General features: G+C 45.0%; 2 protein-coding genes and 1 pseudogene across 2 annotated transcripts; all 3 read right to left on the reverse strand.

The window, feature by feature from the left end:
• Positions 1-785: 785 nt before the first annotated feature.
• Positions 786-1,825, reverse strand: LOC123114895 (uncharacterized protein At4g15970-like; annotated as a pseudogene).
• Positions 1,826-5,728: 3,903 nt separating this feature from the next.
• On the reverse strand, positions 5,729-11,579 carry LOC123112559 (uridine kinase-like protein 1, chloroplastic). The gene is made up of 14 exons (XM_044533591.1): positions 11,202-11,579; positions 11,009-11,100; positions 10,583-10,652; positions 10,360-10,478; positions 9,529-9,625; positions 9,337-9,416; positions 9,010-9,204; positions 8,844-8,927; positions 8,667-8,727; positions 7,799-7,859; positions 7,193-7,286; positions 7,014-7,086; positions 6,361-6,443; positions 5,729-6,278 (listed from the first exon to the last, which is right to left on the reverse strand). The coding sequence occupies exons 1-14, from the start codon at positions 11,416-11,418 to the stop codon at positions 6,132-6,134; spliced, it is 1,473 nt and encodes a 490-aa protein (XP_044389526.1). The 5' UTR covers positions 11,419-11,579; the 3' UTR covers positions 5,729-6,131.
• A 614-nt stretch (positions 11,580-12,193) lies between these two features.
• On the reverse strand, positions 12,194-15,970 carry LOC123112560 (ribulose-phosphate 3-epimerase, cytoplasmic isoform). The gene is made up of 8 exons (XM_044533592.1): positions 15,724-15,970; positions 15,000-15,004; positions 13,855-13,917; positions 13,657-13,763; positions 13,486-13,583; positions 12,831-12,923; positions 12,685-12,726; positions 12,194-12,551 (listed from the first exon to the last, which is right to left on the reverse strand). Exons 1-8 carry the CDS (start codon positions 15,850-15,852, stop codon positions 12,396-12,398), a joined length of 693 nt encoding a protein of 230 aa, XP_044389527.1. The 5' UTR covers positions 15,853-15,970; the 3' UTR covers positions 12,194-12,395.
• Between the last annotated feature and the right edge of the window lie 3,580 nt (positions 15,971-19,550).

Below are 19,550 nucleotides of genomic sequence, written 5' to 3' on the forward strand. Positions count from 1 at the left end.
GAGCTCCAGGGGCGGTGGGGTGCTGCATGCTACGACCGTAGTGGTTGTGTGCTGGAACTAGCGCCGTGGCGAGCTGGAACCATCGACAATTTTTGCTACATCCACTCGTGGCGGAACTACGACCTGCGACGGTGGAGACGAAGATTTGCTACAACCGTCGTCTGCTTTTGCTACGACCGACGAGAAAATTTGGTACATCCATTCATGGCAGAGATGTGACCCCGAGGCGGTAGCGATGATTTTTGCTACAACCGTCGTTGTTTTTGGCTACGACCAGCCAGTTTTTTTGCTACATGGCATTGACTGGTGGCCGTCGTTCGTGCTACCCCATGCAGCGAGCGTCGACGGAAAATAAAAAGGTTCAACGGCCATCTCCAATTTTCACCGTCGTACACGCAGCAAAAAGGTCCATATCAGCCTCGTCGCAAGGGGTGCCAAGCCCAACCCATGGTTTGGGTGTAGCAGACCACTCGAACCAAAGCCAGCGGAGGCGAAGCGCGGTGGCAAACTTCCACAAATTCAGAATTCCAAGTCCGCCCATAATCTTCGGTCGACAGACCTGCTCCCAATTGATCTTGCACTTGCCTCCAGTGACCTTATCGCAGCCAGCCCATAGAAAGGCCCGTCTCAATGCATCAATCCTCTTGAGCACCTCCACCGGTAGGACAAGCGATGTGATGCTATAAATGGCGATGGAAGTGAGAACCGCCTTAACCAGGACGACCCTACCAGGGGCAGCCATGAGTTGCCCAGTCCAAGGAGCAAGTTTGCGTGCAACTTTATCTTCAAGGGGCAAGAAGTGTATTGCTTTGAGTCTTGACACCGAGGAGACTCCGGAGCAGGCTCAGCTTCATGTGCAGCCCCTTGAGGCAGCTGCTGTGGAAGGTGTAGAGCTGCCAGAAGTCCTTCTTGTGCTGGCAGAAGTCAATGAAGTGCAGCGCCACGCCGTGCTGCAGCGACAGCCCGTGCCTCACCTTGTCAAACACGTACTGGTCGTGCTGGCCTGGGTGCGCTGTCCTCGCCTCATATCACCCCTTGAAGAAGGCGGCCGGCCTCGCGTACAGGAACCCGCCGTTGGCGTTCTTCCACACGTCGTAGGGGTCGTCGCCGTAGAACCGGTCGCACGAGATGGCAACCTCGGCGCCCACGGGCACCCGCAGCAGCGGGTTCCGGAACCACACGATATCCACATCCTGGTCGGTCGATCGATGAAAGACATCCAGAGATCAAAAAAATACATTTGCAGCATGGTAGGACATGCATCGTGCAACATGTCAGAAAGATTTGGGGACATGGATGTTGCATGCACGCATAATGTGTGTTGCACTTGCACCACTCACCGTGAAGACGAAGGAGTAGCCGAGCTCCAGGACGCGGGTCTGGAACTTGTTCCTGACCCACATCATCTTCAGGTAGTCCTTGCTCATGTACTCCTTCGCCGTGAAGTTGACCCTGCTGCCGATGTCGAGCGGGTGCACCGCCGGAACGCCTCGTCATCCACGGCGACGATGACGAGGTGACGACTGAGCAGGGGCTCCGTCTTGTCTCCCCCGCGGAAGCTCTCCAGGAAGAGGTCCAGCAGCGAGCCGGGCGCCGCCCACGCCTTGTTGCCGAAGGTCATCAGGATGGTGTTTTGCCCCTTCATGGCCGCGCTCACCCGAGCAAGCCCGTCGTCTCCCGGCGAAGGAGCCAACGCACGCCAGGACGACAGGACCATGTTGCCGCCGGGCGCAGGACACAGAGATGGAAGCCGAAGCACAATGCAGGCGGTGGGGATGGCCTCTCCCAGGAGGAAGGCCAGGAAATCTCGCATGCTGCTCCGCATGCCCAAAACAGAGGCCAGATAATTTGTCGGGCGCCGTTAGGGAAGTACGGCGAGGTTACTTATCTGCCGTCGGTCCACTCTACGCTACGCATAGATAAGAGAGACCGTAGTTATGTAATTACTATGCATATCGTTTGCTAAATATAAAGGACTTCTATAACTATCAAATGTTCAGATTTTAGCAATAGGCTAGAACCATCTTTACTGTACACTAATTATATACATGCATGCATTAGAATGAGTAATTTTCTTTTCACGTGCACTTCTCGCTCTAATTACATGCATATATGCACTAAAGGAAAAAAAGCCAATGTTATCCTAGATTCTTTCTTTTTTTTTCAAATTTCAAAATGTTTTGTAGCTCAAACCATCACTCCGATTAAGAAACCGTCTTCATAAAAAAATCTTTGAAACTGATCCCATGTTGATATGTTCAGATGGCTTTTTTTTGGACCAAAAGTTACCACAGCTGGGCTATGTAAGTTACCACGTCTGTTATACATAAGTTACCGTGTCATTTACACAAAAGTTTTCGGGGTATGTTTTCAACAAACTTCTAGCCCCAAGGTCAAAAAGTGATTATGATGTTTGCAGTGAGTTATCAGCTTTGTTGTGTATATTACCATGTTGCACATTATCGGGGTATGTTTTTCAACAATTTTCATTCCCTCGGTCAAAAAATTACTGCGATATTTGTATATGAGTTATTAGCTCTCATCTATGTGTATTATCATGTTTTTTACACATGAGTTATTGGGATGTATTTTTTAACAACTTTTTTCTATTACCATGATATTCACGCAAACGTTATCGAGGTTATATTTTTCAACAATTTTCCTCGGGGTTCAAGTTATCATGGTGTTTGTACCTAAGCTATCATGTATATGAAGCGTTATTACCATGACGTTTATACAAATGTTACCGGGGTACATTTTTAACAACTTTTTTCCTTCAGGTCAAAGTTGTCGTGGTGTTGGCCTAAGTTATCAAGGTTGCCTTGCAGAAATTACCGTGTTGTTTACACATAAATTATCGGGGAGATGTTTCAATAATTTTCACCCTCGGTCAAAGTTACCATGACATTTATATGTAAGTTATCAGGTCCCGGTGCACAACTTACCATGCCATTTGCATAGAAGTTATCGGGGTATGTTTCAATTCAAAAAATCCCTCATGTGAAGTTGCCATGATATTTACAACGAGGCTACATGAGCAAGGTATATAACTCATTGGTATATGAGAGACTACAAGACAACTTGAGAAATCCAAAAAACACAAGAAGAAAAAAACTTTTTTTGGCTCATATGAAAGTGAAAAAAAGGTTAACTGTCAAATTTCTACTTATTGGACGACAATCAAGGCAGTGGAGTTGGTTAGTACACTCCTGCTACTGGTGTTTGTACGTAAGATAACAGGTTTCTGGTGCTTATATTAGCATGCTATCCATGTTGAGGTTACCAAGTTGTAAACCTTTTTTCCTCAGGGGTAAAGTTATCATGATGATAGTACATAAGTTTTTTTGCGAAAAGTGCATAAATTATCAGGTCCACGATCACAAAAGAATCATTCCATTCACCCAAAAAAAGGGATTATGTTTGAACATCTTTTTTATGCCTTGATAAAAAAAATCTTCTTGCAACAAAGAAAAGACAACAACAACAACAACAACAACAAAGCCTTTAGTTCCAAACAAGTTGGGGTAGGCTAGAGGTGAAACCCATAAGATCTCACAACCAACTCATGGCTCTGGCACATGGATAGCAAGCTTCCACGCACCCCTGTTCATAGCTATCTCTTTGTCGATACTCCAATCCTTCAGGTCTCTCTTAACGGACTCCTCCCATGTCAAAATCGGTCGACCCCGCCCTCTCTTGACATTCTCCGCATGCTTTAGCCGTCCGCTATGCACTGGAGCTTCTGGAGGCCTGCGCTGAATATGCCCAAACCATCTCAAACGATGTTGGACAAGCTTCTCCTCAATTGGTGCTACCCTAACTCTATCTCGTATATCATCATTCCGGACTCGATCCTTCCTCGTGTGGCCACACATCCATCTCAACATACGCATCTCCGCCACACCTAACTGTTGAACATGTCGCCTTTTAGTCGGCCAACACTCCGCGCCATACAACATTGCGGGTCGAACCGCCGTCCTGTAGAACTTGCCTTTTAGCTTTTGTGGCACTCTCTTGTCACAGAGAATGCCAGAAGCTTGGCGCCACTTCATCCATCCGGCTTTGATTCGATGGTTCACATCTTCATCAATACCCCCATCCTCCTGCAACATTGACCCCAAATACCGAAAGGTGTCCTTCCGAGGTACCACCTGGCCATCAAGGCTAACCTCCTCCTCCTCACAGCTAGTAGTACTGAAACCGCACATCATGTACTCGGTTTTAGTTCTACTAAGCCTAAACCCTTTCGATTCCAAGGTTTGTCTCCATAACTCTAACTTCCTATTTACCCCCGTCCGACTATCGTCAACTAGCACCACATCATCCGCAAAGAGCATACACCATGGGATATCTCCTTGTATACCCCTTGTGACCTCATCCATCACCAATGCAAAAAGATAAGGGCTCAAAGCTAACCCCTGATGCAGTCCTATCTTAATCGGGAAGTCATCGATGTCGACATCACTTGTTCGAACACTTGTCACAACATTATTGTACATGTCCTTGATGAGGGTAATGTACTTTGCTGGGACTTTGTGTTTCTCCAAGGCCCACCACATGACATTCCGCGGTATCTTATCATAGGCCTTCTCCAAGTCAATGAACACCATATGCAAGTCCTTCTTATGCTCCCTATATCTCTCCATAAGTTGTCGTACCAAGAAAATGGCTTCCATGGTCGACCTCCCAGGCATGAAACCAAACTGATTTTTGGTCACGCTTGTAATTCTTCTTAAGCGGTGCTCAATGACTCTCTCCCATAGCTTCATTGTATGGCTCATCAGCTTAATTCCACGGTAATTAGTACAACTCTGAACATCCCCCTTGTTCTTGAAGATTGGTACTAATATACTCCGTCTCCATTCTTCTGGCATCTTGTTTGCCCGAAAAATGAGGTTGAAAAGCTTGGTTAGCCATACTATCGCTATGTCCCCGAGACCTTTCCACACCTCAATGGGGATACAATCAGAGCCCATCGCCTTGCCTCCTTTCATCCTTTTTAAAGCCTCCTTCACCTCAGACTCCTGGATGCGCCGCACAAAAGCATGCTGGTCGCAACAAAGAAAAGACAACTGGTGAAAAATAGAAAAAAATTGGATGAAAAAGGAACGAACAAAAATAGCCAAAAAAAATCTTTAAAAGAACCACGTTGCATGGTTCATGACCGGTGGCCAGATCCAGAAAACATCGAAAAGCAAATCCAGCTTGCTCCATAAAATGCACTAGCAGCATTTATCAAAATAAAAACAACATAATCTGTATGTAAGCACCAGCAAGGTATTAGCGTAGATGGCTCTATTGTCATATTACGAACGTTTGAAAATTAGAAATTCCCAAATATAAATGGTAGTAGTGTCAGAAGTGCCATGTAGAATAAATGATGAGGTGGACGAGAGAGTACTCACAAGAAAAGGCTTGTCTTCATTTAAGAGAAGACAAGAGATGATCTTTTAGCACAATAAGTCTCACCACATTGTTAGGAATGACTAATTATTGAAGATAAGGCTAAAAGATGACTCATTGTAGACATTTTTTTTGTCATCTCTAAATTACATGTAAGACTTAAGATAAGCCTATCTTATCAACCAAACTCATGTGCCATTTCTTAGATCTGGCGCCGAGCATAGAGTCGAAGAAAATACTTAGACACACTATGCGTTCTCGGTCGCAAGAAGGTTCTGAATTTCTTGGATTTGGCTTGCTTAGAGGACTCACATTTATCCAAATGTTAATTGTAACATCTGATATCAAGAGGTGCAAACAGGTTTGACATAATTTTACACAATAGCAGCGAAACAGCTAGTGATGGGCACTTGGACATTTAAGGCTCAATCATGTGTTGCCTCAGCTGAAACGAGCAACATAGATATTCAAACGAAACGAGCTCGCAATCATTCTACTACCTCCACCCAGGGCTAAGGCCAGACTACTAGCTCCAGCGATGGCTAAGAACAGATATCTAACTCTGGAGTCTAAAAAAATTCATGCTGTATCTTCTGATTCAACATCTTTTTCCCTGGCATGTATCCTCAGTCCAATTGATGCTACCGCCGATTGTACCATCATCCCTCTCCAGTCTCCAGCAATGAAGTCAGCTTTTGCACAGGCATCGATAGCAGTACGAGCCGCCATCAGTTGTCTGTGCCGAAGTAGCGATCACCATACTCTCCCAAACCTGGGATGACTCTGAATTCCTCACTCAGCCCGGTATCTATCTCTGACGTCACAAGCTTCAACTTCGGAAATCGCGTACACACACATTGAATCCCTTCGGGTGCCTACAAGGAGTCGAAAAAACAGGCTGGAGTGACAAGAAAAAGAGACAAGGAGTAAACTGATTCAGTATGCTAAGAGGTTTACCGAGATGAGAGTGAGGAATATGATCCTCTCCTCAGCAACGCCTTTCCTTCGAAGAAGATCTATAGCTTGATTTGCTGAGTTCCCTGGGGAAAAAAGGCAGAAGTAGAACACTTCAGTCACGAACAAATCGAGTGATAACTTCTCCAATATCAATTCAACTGCAGATGGACGAACGAATTACAGATTTGTGGACCTAAAGAACAATAATCATCTAGTATTATATACAAGTAGAAGCATATATTCCAAAGCAAACAATGTAGCACCAAACTTCCGCTGTTTATCGGGCGCATGGTTAAATATATTTTACATCAAATTTACCAAATCCAAGGCATTTCCCAACAGGTAAACCAACAATGAAAAGGTTTATTAAATCTTCAATTTTATGCGTTAGTGAAGGAAAAATTATCACTGGTGAGATTGTTATCAGGATATCTCATAACATCCAGATACGTTTCTGTGAATGCATGCCATACGAATAAACTACAAAGAATAAAAAAGCACTCATATATATATATTATCATACAAAGCATTGCTTCAATAAGAAATACGGAGTACAATTATAGGGTGTACCAAGGGAAACTTTTACTAACACAACCTAAATCACTTTAGCGCCAACAAATAAATGAACAGGAATAGAGGCAAGCAAAACTGACCTGTGCCAAGCACCGGATCCAAAAGCAGAACATGCCGTTCATCTATGTCCATTGGCAGTTTGTGGTATATGAGCTAGATGCAGAAAGTGTATTATAGTTATTGAGATTTGACACCATAGAAACTTAACCATTTTACAAATTTATTAGCAAATCATTAATCACAAGATCTTAGTGCTTACTTGCTGTCCATTATCTCCAACACGATGTATCAAAATTTTGCCAATTTTTATTCCTTTACAGCAAGCACGCAAAGCATTCTCCATACTTTCACCACTGCAGTGACAATGAATTTGTTTACAGCAGTGTTGTTGTCTCAATATATATTAACAGAATGGGTGAGAAAAGAACATATGTAACATGGCTAGTGTGCAAAGAGTAAACTGCAACTATTTGGTATTTATAGACATCGGTTCATGATGTTGAAATAAGATTCAGGATTAAATGGGACATGGGTTCAAAATTGTAGTCTGGACTCTGGAACTATAAAACTATCTTACAACTTGCTAAGACAATGGCACAGAGAAAACAAAAGGTTAGTGCCAGGACAGAACAGAATATACACTCATAATAAATTATCTTTTGCAGTACTCCCTCCGTCTCAAAATAAAGTTGAGACACTTATTTTGGGACGGAGGGAGTATTAACTAGCATCTCTAATAAAATGAACTTCTGTTCAAACATAGTTATTACTAAATGCAGTCTGCATGCCCGATGTTCAAAAAAATACTTCTGTCAATGGTGAGTGCTGTTGTGTTGGGTTGATAATAACTATTTTCAGTGTTTACCTTCGGACAATAGACACTCCGCAGAGCTTCTTGCAGAAATCAACTCCCGTATAAACAGATCCTGGACAAACAAGTAGAGCATCACATAAAATGTTTGGCACAGATAAATAAATACAAGCATGTGTGCACCTAGCATTACAGAAAACAACTGAAAACATATAAATATATGAAAATGGCCAGAGCTCCAGGTTTCCAGAAGACAACATTTTTTCATGCAATATTAAATCAGAGCATCCAAATTCAAATGTTCGCAGCACAAAACAAATTGCTGCTTTCAAGGAGTATTAATTTATCGGCATATAAAGTTAGGTGACAAACTCCAAGGCTCATTAATGGTAGAAATAGTAAGCATGAGCCCATGTCAACGAGCTTCATTTTCCATCTAATACTGTGTAACATCAAAGCTATAAAGAAAAACTAACTCTTAAGGGAATAGACTCTCCATATTAACAAGCTTCAGTTTCTACCTACTACTGCAGAACATCACAGCTACAAATCAAAAATAATCCTAGTGGGGCATAAACTCTCCATATCAACAATTTTCAATTTTCAATTTTCTATTCTAGTGCTATATTCGAGGGAAATAAGATACTAGCATCTAGCCCAACATTAGTCAGTGCATCAATTCTATTTTACTTCCTATTATTGTTGAAGTGGAAATGTTTGTCTTTACAACATTTCAACTTATGGTGTAAACTATTCTAGCAATAAAATTTCGTAGGTATAAATTCTTCTAGTTGATCAAACAACAATTATTCTAGGAAATCAATCAATGTGAAAAACTTCTCGACGAAACAGTACTTGAAATGCAAAATCGAAAAGTGGACAACTAAGTGAAAAAAGATACGCAATGCCATTTGCAAACTACCTGTTGGAGTAATAATCTGCTTTTCTGTAAATGGCAAATGGCCCAAACCATGCTCAACTACCTAACATGACATTATTCAAACAAACAGGAGACCAGTTAAATCAATTTAAAACTCAGTGCAATTAACTCAGCATAAAGTTGATAATAAGATAAAGGCTATGGAAACAAGAGATGTACCAAACGTATTAATCGATCTGAATAAAAGACAAAGTCAGGTGTAGTGATATCCCTATCACGAATCAGAGTATGCATTCCTCGGATCTGACAAATTCATCATAAAGGCAACTTCAAAATACAATGGAAAACAGTATAATGCTTAATCAATGAAGATGATTAACTTTACCTGGAAAGTTGATTGAACTACAAAGACGTTTCGGAAGACTTTGCACAAGTCATGCATACCAAGCTTTGTACGAATATGTTGAACGATCAGGTCAATTGCAACATGGTTATCACCTCCGCGTGGTATGATCACATCAGCATATTTTTTTGAAGGCAGAACAAAATCATCAAATGCTGGCTTCACAAACCTCCCATACTGAGATGCCAAAAGAATTGCATATTACATCACAGGAATTCACATATCAAGAAACAAATAGACAGAATCTTCTTGCAAATCACAAGGATAAAATCTAAAACAACAGCAGAAAATGTGCAATAGTTAACCAACCTGATCAAGCACCGAGCTAACATCTCTACCTCTTTCAACTGTATCACGCCTTATTCGCCGGGCAAGCCTAATATCTGCATCTGTTTGGATACACCATGGATGCAAGAAAGTGAACAAAATTTTAGCTACCAGCATGAAAATTATAGAGAACAAGTCAAATGCGTATAAGTGCACTGTACACGTAACACAGACCTGTGTCCACAAAAATTTTCATGTCCATCAGATTGCGAACCCTTTGATCATGGAAGACTAAAATGCCCTCCAAAATAATGACATCTGATGCATTGACCTTGCAAAATGAAATTTGACAAGTCATTTAGTTGGCGAAAAGGTTCATGATTAGACCAGTTTTCCTACTTGTCCAGTACTTCCAACTAATAACCATCTCGGTTGACGTTTCCAGGTACTGATAGAAGCCAGCAAACATAATACTGAAAAATAATCATTCTAAAACTTACAACCTGAAATAAATATATATCAAGATATTCAGTAGTACTAATTCAAGGAATGCATTCTTTATCACAGCTTAATAAGGTTTACTTCAAAATTACGAATACAGACTGCATAAGTTCACAAGTCAGAATAGTGCAGAGTTTTGGAAGTAGTTTGCCTGTTCATACAAATGTCTATGACATGATCATAAAAGGGTAAAAAAAACTTCAGTGACTAACAGAATTTCTTGCAAGGTTGTAAATTATATCAGGCTGCAAAAATGTTGCACGAATTATGCAATAAATTTTCATACTCAAACCAGTATTATTTTTCAATGTCTCACACAGAGAGCAAATAGCATGCCCTGTACTTCCAATATTTCCCATAGAAAGCATAGGTTTGCACTCGACCATAGAAAATACCAGATGGTCATATAGTTGTACAGATAGAAAAAAGGCTTCACTCAAAGTTATAGCAAAATAATTCTCAGAAAGAGTTATTGAAAAGTCCAATGAGCTGGACTCAAAATTGTAAACACGGGAAACTTCTTCATGTCAACAAGTTCATAAGGCATAACTGATTACTACCAACCTTTCGGAACCTTTCTGAGCACCTTCGGTGATTTTTAAAGTCATATATAGGAACATTTACAGGCAATGCACGTTTTAGTTGCCCCATGCATTCAAGAAGTTGCTCCGTATCAAATGCGTCTGTAAAAAAAAAACATCTGCTTCACATTCCACGAAACAATAGACAGCTTCTCTGATCACTAACAAAGGTAGCATAGTTCCAATCAACATGAAAAGTGAAATACCAGGATGATCGAAGTTGTAGTCCTGAGCACTTGCAGATTCTTCAGCAGTTAAGCCACGGTAAAATGAATCCTACAAAATTAAAGGCCATACTGAAAATCAGGCATGTCCGGGAAATGAAATTGGTCTGCCTTTGAAATTTGCTGTAGGATTGTGTGCGACTAGCTTTACTGCGACTTCATTGTTCAGTTCTGGAGGTGCGAACAACAGCAGATCATTAGGTGTCTGTACACTCATTGTTCAGTTCCCAAACTAAGTGATGGCTATGCTAGCACGACAGGCCTTCGAATTTGATGAACTGCAGCACTTGGACACGACAGACAAACTAAAAGGCATGATTCTACTGCAGGAGGTGGTGTCAAGTGAGGATCCCTAGCAGGCTGGTAGCGCAGAGCACTTCGAATCACAGAAGCAGACAGTGAGCAGACCTGGTTGACGAGCACGACGCGGTGGTCGTGGAGCTGCTGGATGATCATGTCGCACACCGTGGTCTTCCCCGAGGCCGTCCCGCCCGAAACCCCTGGAGAGACCACGCGAACAGTTAAGTATCAGTCAGAGCTTCAGAACCACGCCACACTGAGCGACTGGCCAGTGGGGGAGCAGGGCGCTGGAGAAAAGTACCGATGACGAAGGGCTGCCTGAGTGAGGAGGGGGAGGCGACGTCGGCGCCGGCGTGGGCGAGCCCGTTGGCGAGGGCGGCGGCGGCGCCGGCGGAGGTGGAGGAGGAGGGGGAGGAGGGCCCGGAGGGGGCGGGGAGGCGCAGCGCCTCGAGACGGAGGCCGCTGAAGTGGGCCCCCACCGCGGACTCCATGGCGTCGTCCACCGCCTTGTCCGGCATGGTGTCAGCGGTCTCCGGTCGGTCCCGCCGCCGCCGCCGCGCCGCGATCGATCGGGATTCGGGATTCGGGATTCGCTCGCTCGCACGGCGGCTTCGCGGGTCCTGCTGGGTGCTGGCTGCTCTCCCCGACCCGGATCCGCTCGCGAGTCGCGGTCGGGTTTTTGAACCGACGGGAAAATAATTAGTTTCCCCGAACGAAACGTGGTGCGTGGGGCCGGTTTTGCTCGTGGAGGGGAGGGGATGGGTGCGTGCGCCGTGGACTGGGGGAGTGGCGGGTGGGCCCGCCGATGGGGATGGGAGTCACGGCGCAGGAACACCTCGCGCACGCAGGGAGCAGGCGGCTGGATGGGGTGGGGCCGGTGGCTAGCTCGGTGTACGATCTGATCACGCTGTTTTTCTCTTCTTCTCATCTCAACGACAAAAAGCCCATGAAGCATGTTGATTCGTTCGCTGCAACTGCTCTGTCGTCTATCAGCAGTAGCGTAGCGTATATAATACGGTTGCGTCAGTAGCATGAGTATGCGTGATCCAGTTTAGGGTATGGATGGATGGACAACTGATCGTTCAAAAAAAAACTGATCGATCAACGTGCGATGCACATGGCTCGAGACGTCTTGGTACTGGTGGTGTTAGAAAAAAGGAGACCAGGGCCAATCTGATTCCGCTCCTATCGACAACATGTGCCGCCTCGCCGTGTCCTCCCGTTTGGCAATGGCAGCGTGATACGAGGGAGGGAATGAGGAATCAGATCCTAATCTCAACCTGCGACGCACAGTGAACCACAAATATCGCACGGTAGTAGTGTCTTCCATGTCACTGTTATCAGTTTATCACTATCTCTACAAGACCCAAACTGCGTGAAAGCCAAGCGCACATTTTATTCGGAATCGCAAAACTGCTGACGAGCGTCGTGCAGAGTGGTTCTAGTTTACAGCAGAAACATACACGCAAGTCCGAGCGCGCAGAGCTACAGATGATCAGCTCTTGATCTGCGACGCCTCCACGCTCTTGCGCAGCGCCGAGATGACCTCTCCGGGGTCGGGCGCGCCGAACACGGAGCTCCCGGCGACGATGCAGTTGGCGCCGGCCGACGCGGCGGCGTCGATGGTGGAAGGACCCAGGCCGCCGTCGACCTACACACACAAACAATATAACGTCAGGAAACAATATAACGTCAGGAAACGAGACGCCGTGGGAAGATCGCCTATGGGCGCCTGTGGCTGTGATGTGATACTAGCCGAACATGGATCGGCATTGTAACTGTACCTCAATGTCGAGCGACGGGTGCTTCTTCCTCAGCGTACGCACCTGGAGAAACAAATCCAGGTTGCAGACAGACAAGTGGTCAGAACTATCCTACTAGATAAGAAAGGGTAAGAGTATCGACCCCGGAAAACAGAGTGGGTGGATACCTTATCCATCATCTCCGGCATGAACTTCTGGCCACCGAAGCCAGGCTCGACCGTCATCACGAGAACCAACTCTACAGGGGTTTCTGCTTCCACCTGTAAATACATGCAGTTGTTAGTAGAAATGCTAGCTAATCGGAGATCAGATGATTAAGTTTAGACAGGCCATCATGACAAAGGCCGTTCATCTGCAATGGAAGATGTACTAGAGTACAGTAACATTCAGTGAAGATTGTGTAAGAAGGGGAAGTGAAATGCGCCTGAACAAGGGAAACTGGATGTGCTTGTGCCACAATCATTTTGGTCAACAAATTATGCTAAGAGTTAAACATAACAGATTACTACTTGAATGGATCAATGGACCAATAGTCCAGTATACGAGTGCACAACAACACTAGTACAGTACCTAAAAAGGAACTACTTCCTACATAAATCAGCTCTGGATGGGGTTTCAGTTCTGGACACCAGAGGACACACTGGATTTTATGTATTAGAAATAAAGCTAACTGTACACATTGAAAATAAATGCATACAAGCTCACTTCTCATGTTAGCTGTTAATATGATTTTTTTTTATTTTAAATGTATTTTCTTCCAGTGGTTTTTCAATAATGTACAACATGATAACAAGAACAATTGTATGGAACAAATGAAGTTACCAGGGGAAAAACATCCTCCACAGGAGTACCAGGCTTCAATGATACACCAGGTCGCATGCCCTTTGCTTTAATGCTTTGGATGAGCTCTTTCCAGTTATCTGCACCAAGCTTTCCATAAGGCAACAAAAATCATGAACCATTCGCAGATTTGTCAGCACGTGGTTTATTTACCCCTGGTTACTTCTATATGGAACGTGAATCCTGAGGCACCAGCTTTTCCAAATGCCTCTACATAATCTGAAGGATTTGTGACCATGAGATGGCAGTCCAAATATGCCCTAGAAATCAAGAATAGCAGTATTAGGTGCATACAGCCTATACGAACAGAATCCATCAAAGTGAATATTAGATAAGACAAGGAAGGTATACTTTGTGTGCTTCCTCAAGCTCTCAATCACTGGAGCTCCAATAGTTAAATTAGGAACAAAGTGCCTGCGTGTGCAAACAGCCAGCTTCAAAATTGATAGTTCTTTTGGTTATCATCAAAATAGTCTATCATCAAATTTCCGGACAAGATGAATGCATTGTCCTTCAAACTTGATTCAACATATATAACATAATAATGATATTCTTTTTGCATGCAGTCTTTCATCTGGGAGTTATAGAAAGATATTCAAGAGAACATCCAGACATAGGATCTGTATGATCCTGTTGACCAAAAAAAAAAAAGATTCCCACATGAAGGAAGACAGCAAGTCATGTTCAATACTTACTTCGATGATGTCCATTTCATAAAAAAAAAACATCTTAAGCAAGCATTCTACTTTTCACCATCTTGAAGAAGGTATCTAATTTCTCTCCCTTATGCTCAAGGTGTGTGATCTCTGCCTAAGCAAAAAGAGGGAACACCATCTCCATACTGACTGCAGATACCTCTTGTTTCATCATTAGCAACTTTCAATTTTCCTATTGTTTATTTTCAGAACGAAAGGTCGACATTCCTTTAAGTAGGCAAAATGTGAAAGAATGGTGCATAGTTTAAGATGCATCTTTTTCAACTTTAGTCACATGGCTATCAGGCTTATTGCTTTCCTTCTTATATACTCCTACATAGTTTGGAAATCATGCTCTTTATGTGAGATTTTATTAACATTTCGCATCCATGAGCAGGATGTTCGAACAAGCAAGGTATCTAACGGAAGTAGCCAAAAATTAAACAGCAAGGTCCATAGGTCGAACAGCAACTAAGAGAACATAGATGTGTGGGTTAAACACAAAAATCATCTAGGTAGATGTAGCTTGTAGGCATGTATACAGCCACCTGCATATTTATCTAGTTAGCTTAGCTTAAACACCCACTGCCAGCCTGCTATGCTAGCAGATAAATAAGGGCAAACATATCTTCCATTATTTGAACGAAAGGCAGAGCTCTGCCTACATACTAAGAGATAAGGAATAAAATTTGGCATTGGTATGTCAGAATAGTTTTTTGGCACCAGAAAGTGCCGACACAATTCAGTAACAGATCAAAATCGATCTGCCGCATCCGCAGTGGAAAGTAGAGACAAACTCACCCATCCTGCAAGGTGGAAAAGGAACAGAATGAGCATAAGGCAAATGGAATTCCAAGCTTGAATGTCCATGATCAATGCACATGATCCCTGTCTAAAAGAAAAATAAAATGGAACACAATCGTTGGGAGGAACAAAATTAACTACTAGAACACATTCCCTGAGAGGAACAAAATTAACTGAACTTGTCACATGCCTGTAACAGGCAAGTCACAGCCTTGACATGGATTTGGCTGTATTTCCGTTATATCTTTAATGGAAAGGGGATTAGCCCAGTTCACAAAAAAAAAAGTCACTGCCTTAGACTAGTAAGTACCAGTACAGTTGCAGCATAGCACATCGCAGACCAGAACTACTACGAACATGACAACTCACGCTCATGCTCTGAACAACGATGTTCAGAGTAACCTTTCAGTAGCAGAAAGCGGAGCAGAGAAGACTGTCAACTCCGAACAGATTCTACCGAATCGCCTATGCTCACTGCAAGGCCTAGTTGTGTGCAGAAACAAGAAGTATGGCAGCTCCTCTGATTCATTCAGTGGTTCAATCCTATTATCCCTAGTTCCCTACCATGACCGACTCCGTCACAGCGTCCAACGACTGAAGCGACCATAACAGTGCGCGGTCCAATCCTACTCCTGGACGAATCTCGAGGATTCGAGGGTGGATCAATCAAGCAGGGTTAGGAAACATGGCGGGGGAGAGGGGATGGTCGGGCGGATCGTACCATGACGTCCATGTGGAGCCAGTCGGCGCCGAGGCGGACCATGCGCTCGGCCTCCGAGGCGAGGTTGGCGAAGTCCGACGACAGCATGGACGGCGCTATCTTCGCCGCCGCCGCCGCCGCCGCCGCCATGGTTGGTGCTTCCGATTGGAGGACCGGAGGTCGCTGGGTGGTAGACTGGTAGTTGAGTGTCGAAGGTGGGGAAGCGGACGACGTTTCGTTCGGGTCTCGTGACGGAACGGAGGCGTTTCACGCCTGTGTCTGGGGCAGGTGAGCTGCCTATGGCCCACTCGTCAGTGGCTGGAGAAGGGGCTGCTACTGCCAGGGCCAACACAATACTGTTTTTTTCACCAACCCTTGGCCGTCGGCTAAGACGAAATCATTTGTTGAATTTCATACCCCTCAAAAAAATTGTTGAATTTCATGAATAAATATCGAGACTTGTAAAAAGTTGTGAAACGAGGGGAAATACAGAGAAGCACTACCCCCCTATACGAAATTTAAATACAAAATACCAGAAAAGTGCAAAAAAATATGGAATCTTGGGATATAAAACCCGGGTGCCCAACCTACACCAGTGTGAAGTTTCGTGAAAAAATACTACGAAATGTATCTATGACGAAGAAAATACAGTCTGACCTACAATCCAGAAACAATCTTTTTCCTATACATTGAAATTTCTTGTCCCTTTTTGCCATTGATGCGTTTCCTGGTATTTTTTAACAAAACTTCACATGAAAGTAGATTGACACCTAGGTTTGATATCCCAAAATTCCATAATTTTTTCAAATTTTCTGGTTTTTTAAACTAAATGTTCATATAGGGGAGCGGACTACCCATGTGCTACAAATCCTCTTCCATGAAATGAGAGCTTTGCTAGTTGCTGCTCATGATATTGTACGTACATGCTAGGCTAAACACATGGCGAGTTAGGAAAAATATTAGAGCAAATCCAACAGCTCCCTTATTTTTTTCTTTGTAAAACTGGTTTTTTGGCCTTCTTGTAAAAGTAAGGCGAAGTTATTTGAAAGCAACTTTTGTCAGTTCCTCCAAACTTTTTCCTCTAAATCTGGTTTTTTGTTTTTAATTAAATAAAAAATAAAAAATATTCCTAGGACCCGCTAGTCAGTGACACACGTGGCGGTGGGTGGTGCGGTGGCTGTCGGCGCGAGGCAGCACGGCGGGGAGAAAAGACCACTTTTACGGGATCCTCTAAAGTTAAGGCCAGTTTACAGGAATTGTTGCAGATTTGTTTTTGGATCAAACTTCCCGTAAAGGCGGTTATTTTAGAGATAAGGAAACTGTCGGAGTTGTTCTTAGGGCGTGTTTGGTTTCCTGCATGAGGCCCAACCAGGCCCACGCGGAAAGAATCCGGTCTGTTTGGTTGCTTGCTTTTACTGTTCGGTCCGCATGGCACGAACTTTAAGGCACTCCTGGGCCTGGCTCCCTGGGAACGCCCGAATCGGCAGTTTCTCCAAGGCCAGGCCCGAGCGGTGCACGTGGGCGGCGGCGGCTGCACGCACGCGGCCACGCTCGAGAAGTCGCGTTGCTTCTCAAAGCACCGGCAGTTATTACCCTCACCGCCGCTCCCTCTCCCTACTCTCCCAACTCTCACTGGCGGCGGCGGATCGGAGGAGAGAAAGAAGACTACCGGACTCCATCACCGGCGAGCGGATCATCACCTGGGCAACGACAATGGCGGTAAGCACTTCTCTGTTCGTCATGCACTACTTTTTCGCGTTCGATCCGGCGGTAGATTCGATCCACGGCGGAGATGGGAATGGGGAATAGAGGTAGATAAGCATGGCAGTTCATAGTAGTTCATACGAGTACATAGGAGTTCATGCAAGATCGGAATAGAGGTAGATGCGGTTGGAGTAGAAGGGGGATTGGGGGTACAGAACAGACACTGGCTAACCGCGGCCGCTGTTACCAGCGTGCGGAGCGGCTGATCGAGTGGTTGGCCTTCATCTTCTTCTTCATCGCCGTGCAGGGCGACGCGTCGTCGTCGTCCTCGGCGGAGTCGAGGTCGATCTGCTAGGTACGACAGTCTGGCTCCGGCGCCCGCGCTGGAATCTGCACCGGTTCTTCCTCCTCCTCCTTAGGCTCCCACCGATGACCGTAGGCGGCATGATTGCCCTCTCCCAGTACACTGCGGCACGGCGGTCATTAGGAGCCCAGTAGCTCTTGTACTTGGACCACTTCTTTCTCTGTTTAGCATCGTCGGAGACGGCCTAATTCATGGCCCAGCGGTGATGTCGACTGCCATCACGCCCTTCACTGGGTTAGGAATCATCATCTTCAGCTCTTGAGAGCCACTGCATCAGATTCTTTCTGCATCTCAGCCATGGAGCCGAAGTTCGAGCACACCTCCATGGTGTTCTCGAACTTGGTGCGGTCACCAGCCGACCACCCGAGGAAGAAGGCCCTCTAGCCAATACCCCAAGGGAAGGGATTGGCATTGGAGCTGGAGCTAGAGCTCATGGCAATGGAGAGGAGGAAGGTTGATAGTGAGAGAAGAGAGGGGGTGGGTAAGTAGTGGTGGGCAGGGTGAGTAAATATAGGGGCGATGAAAAGGAGGAGAAGAGTGACAGTCATGCCGTTTTAACTACATGCTCTTCAATAAGCCATGAACTTTGTGTTGTGCCTGACTCCATGAATTGTGTGCAGATCGAGGAGAGCAATGAGATGGGCACCGAGGTGGTCCCGGCCGTTGACAACAAGGGCAAGCAGCCCCTTCATCCAATGTCCGACGAGGTTGTGCTGCCGCCCACCACCGATGAAGACCCCAAGATGCCTGAGGTTGGTGACGACGAGTGCATGGAGGAGCCCCCCCAGCAACAAGCACTGCAACTATGGCCACTAGCATGAGGAGGATGGCCCAACTCACTTCTGCAAGGTCATCCTTGCACCGAAGCTTGAGTACATCCCCATGCCCATCGACTTCACCAAGCACCTCTTTGCGGTGCCGACGGAGTTCAAGCTCAGGAACAACACCGGCTGCTCCTGGAAGGTGACGGTGAAGCTGACGAATGGCAGGGTGACCCTGGATCAGGGTTGGGCCACCTATGCAGTTGTTCATCAGATCAAGATCGGCTACATGGTGACGTTCAAGCTCCTCACTCCCGACACCCTCAAGGTCAACATCTTCGATGAGGATGGCATCGAGGTTGTTAACAAGTGCGGGAAGCACGACGAAGCCTTCGCCACCAAGGAGTAGGGCTGGGGCACCTCCTTTCTAATTACTATCGAGTCTTCTTTGAACTGTTTATGGTTATGCTTTGAACTGTTATGAAGTGTGGTACTGCTTATCTGAAATATGCTCTTAAGTAGTTGATCCTCTGTTTATACTCTGCTCTGCTTATGATGTGTGCTACATGGTTGTGTTGAAGTGTGCTGGTAACCTCATCAACTAGCCAAAGAGGTTACCACACTCCAAGCGTTGCATACAACCAAACACCATGCCTTTGGTTTGTCCACTAACATACAGGCAACCAAACACCAGGCAGTGTGGTTCAACCCATGCAGGCAACCAAACAACTTGCAGATGGTGCATTTGAGGCTGCATTTGTATAGCCAGCTGAGTTGAGAAGACTATGCAATGCAGCTACTGTAGCCTACAGCAACCAAACACGCCCTTAGTGTATGCGCTAGGACTCCTCGAAGATGGCAAGATTGTTAACAAAACATTGGAAACATGATGCAATATCTTATGATGTGTTTGGTTGCCCGCATACACCCCAACCAGGCCCGCACGATATGAAATGGTGTTAGGGCACCTTTTTCCCTGATTTGTTTTGGTGATTGATGACAATACTTTTGCGGACTAA

This window comes from Triticum aestivum, chromosome 5B (assembly GCF_018294505.1).
Source record: "Triticum aestivum cultivar Chinese Spring chromosome 5B, IWGSC CS RefSeq v2.1, whole genome shotgun sequence".
NCBI lineage: Eukaryota > Viridiplantae > Streptophyta > Magnoliopsida > Poales > Poaceae > Triticum > Triticum aestivum.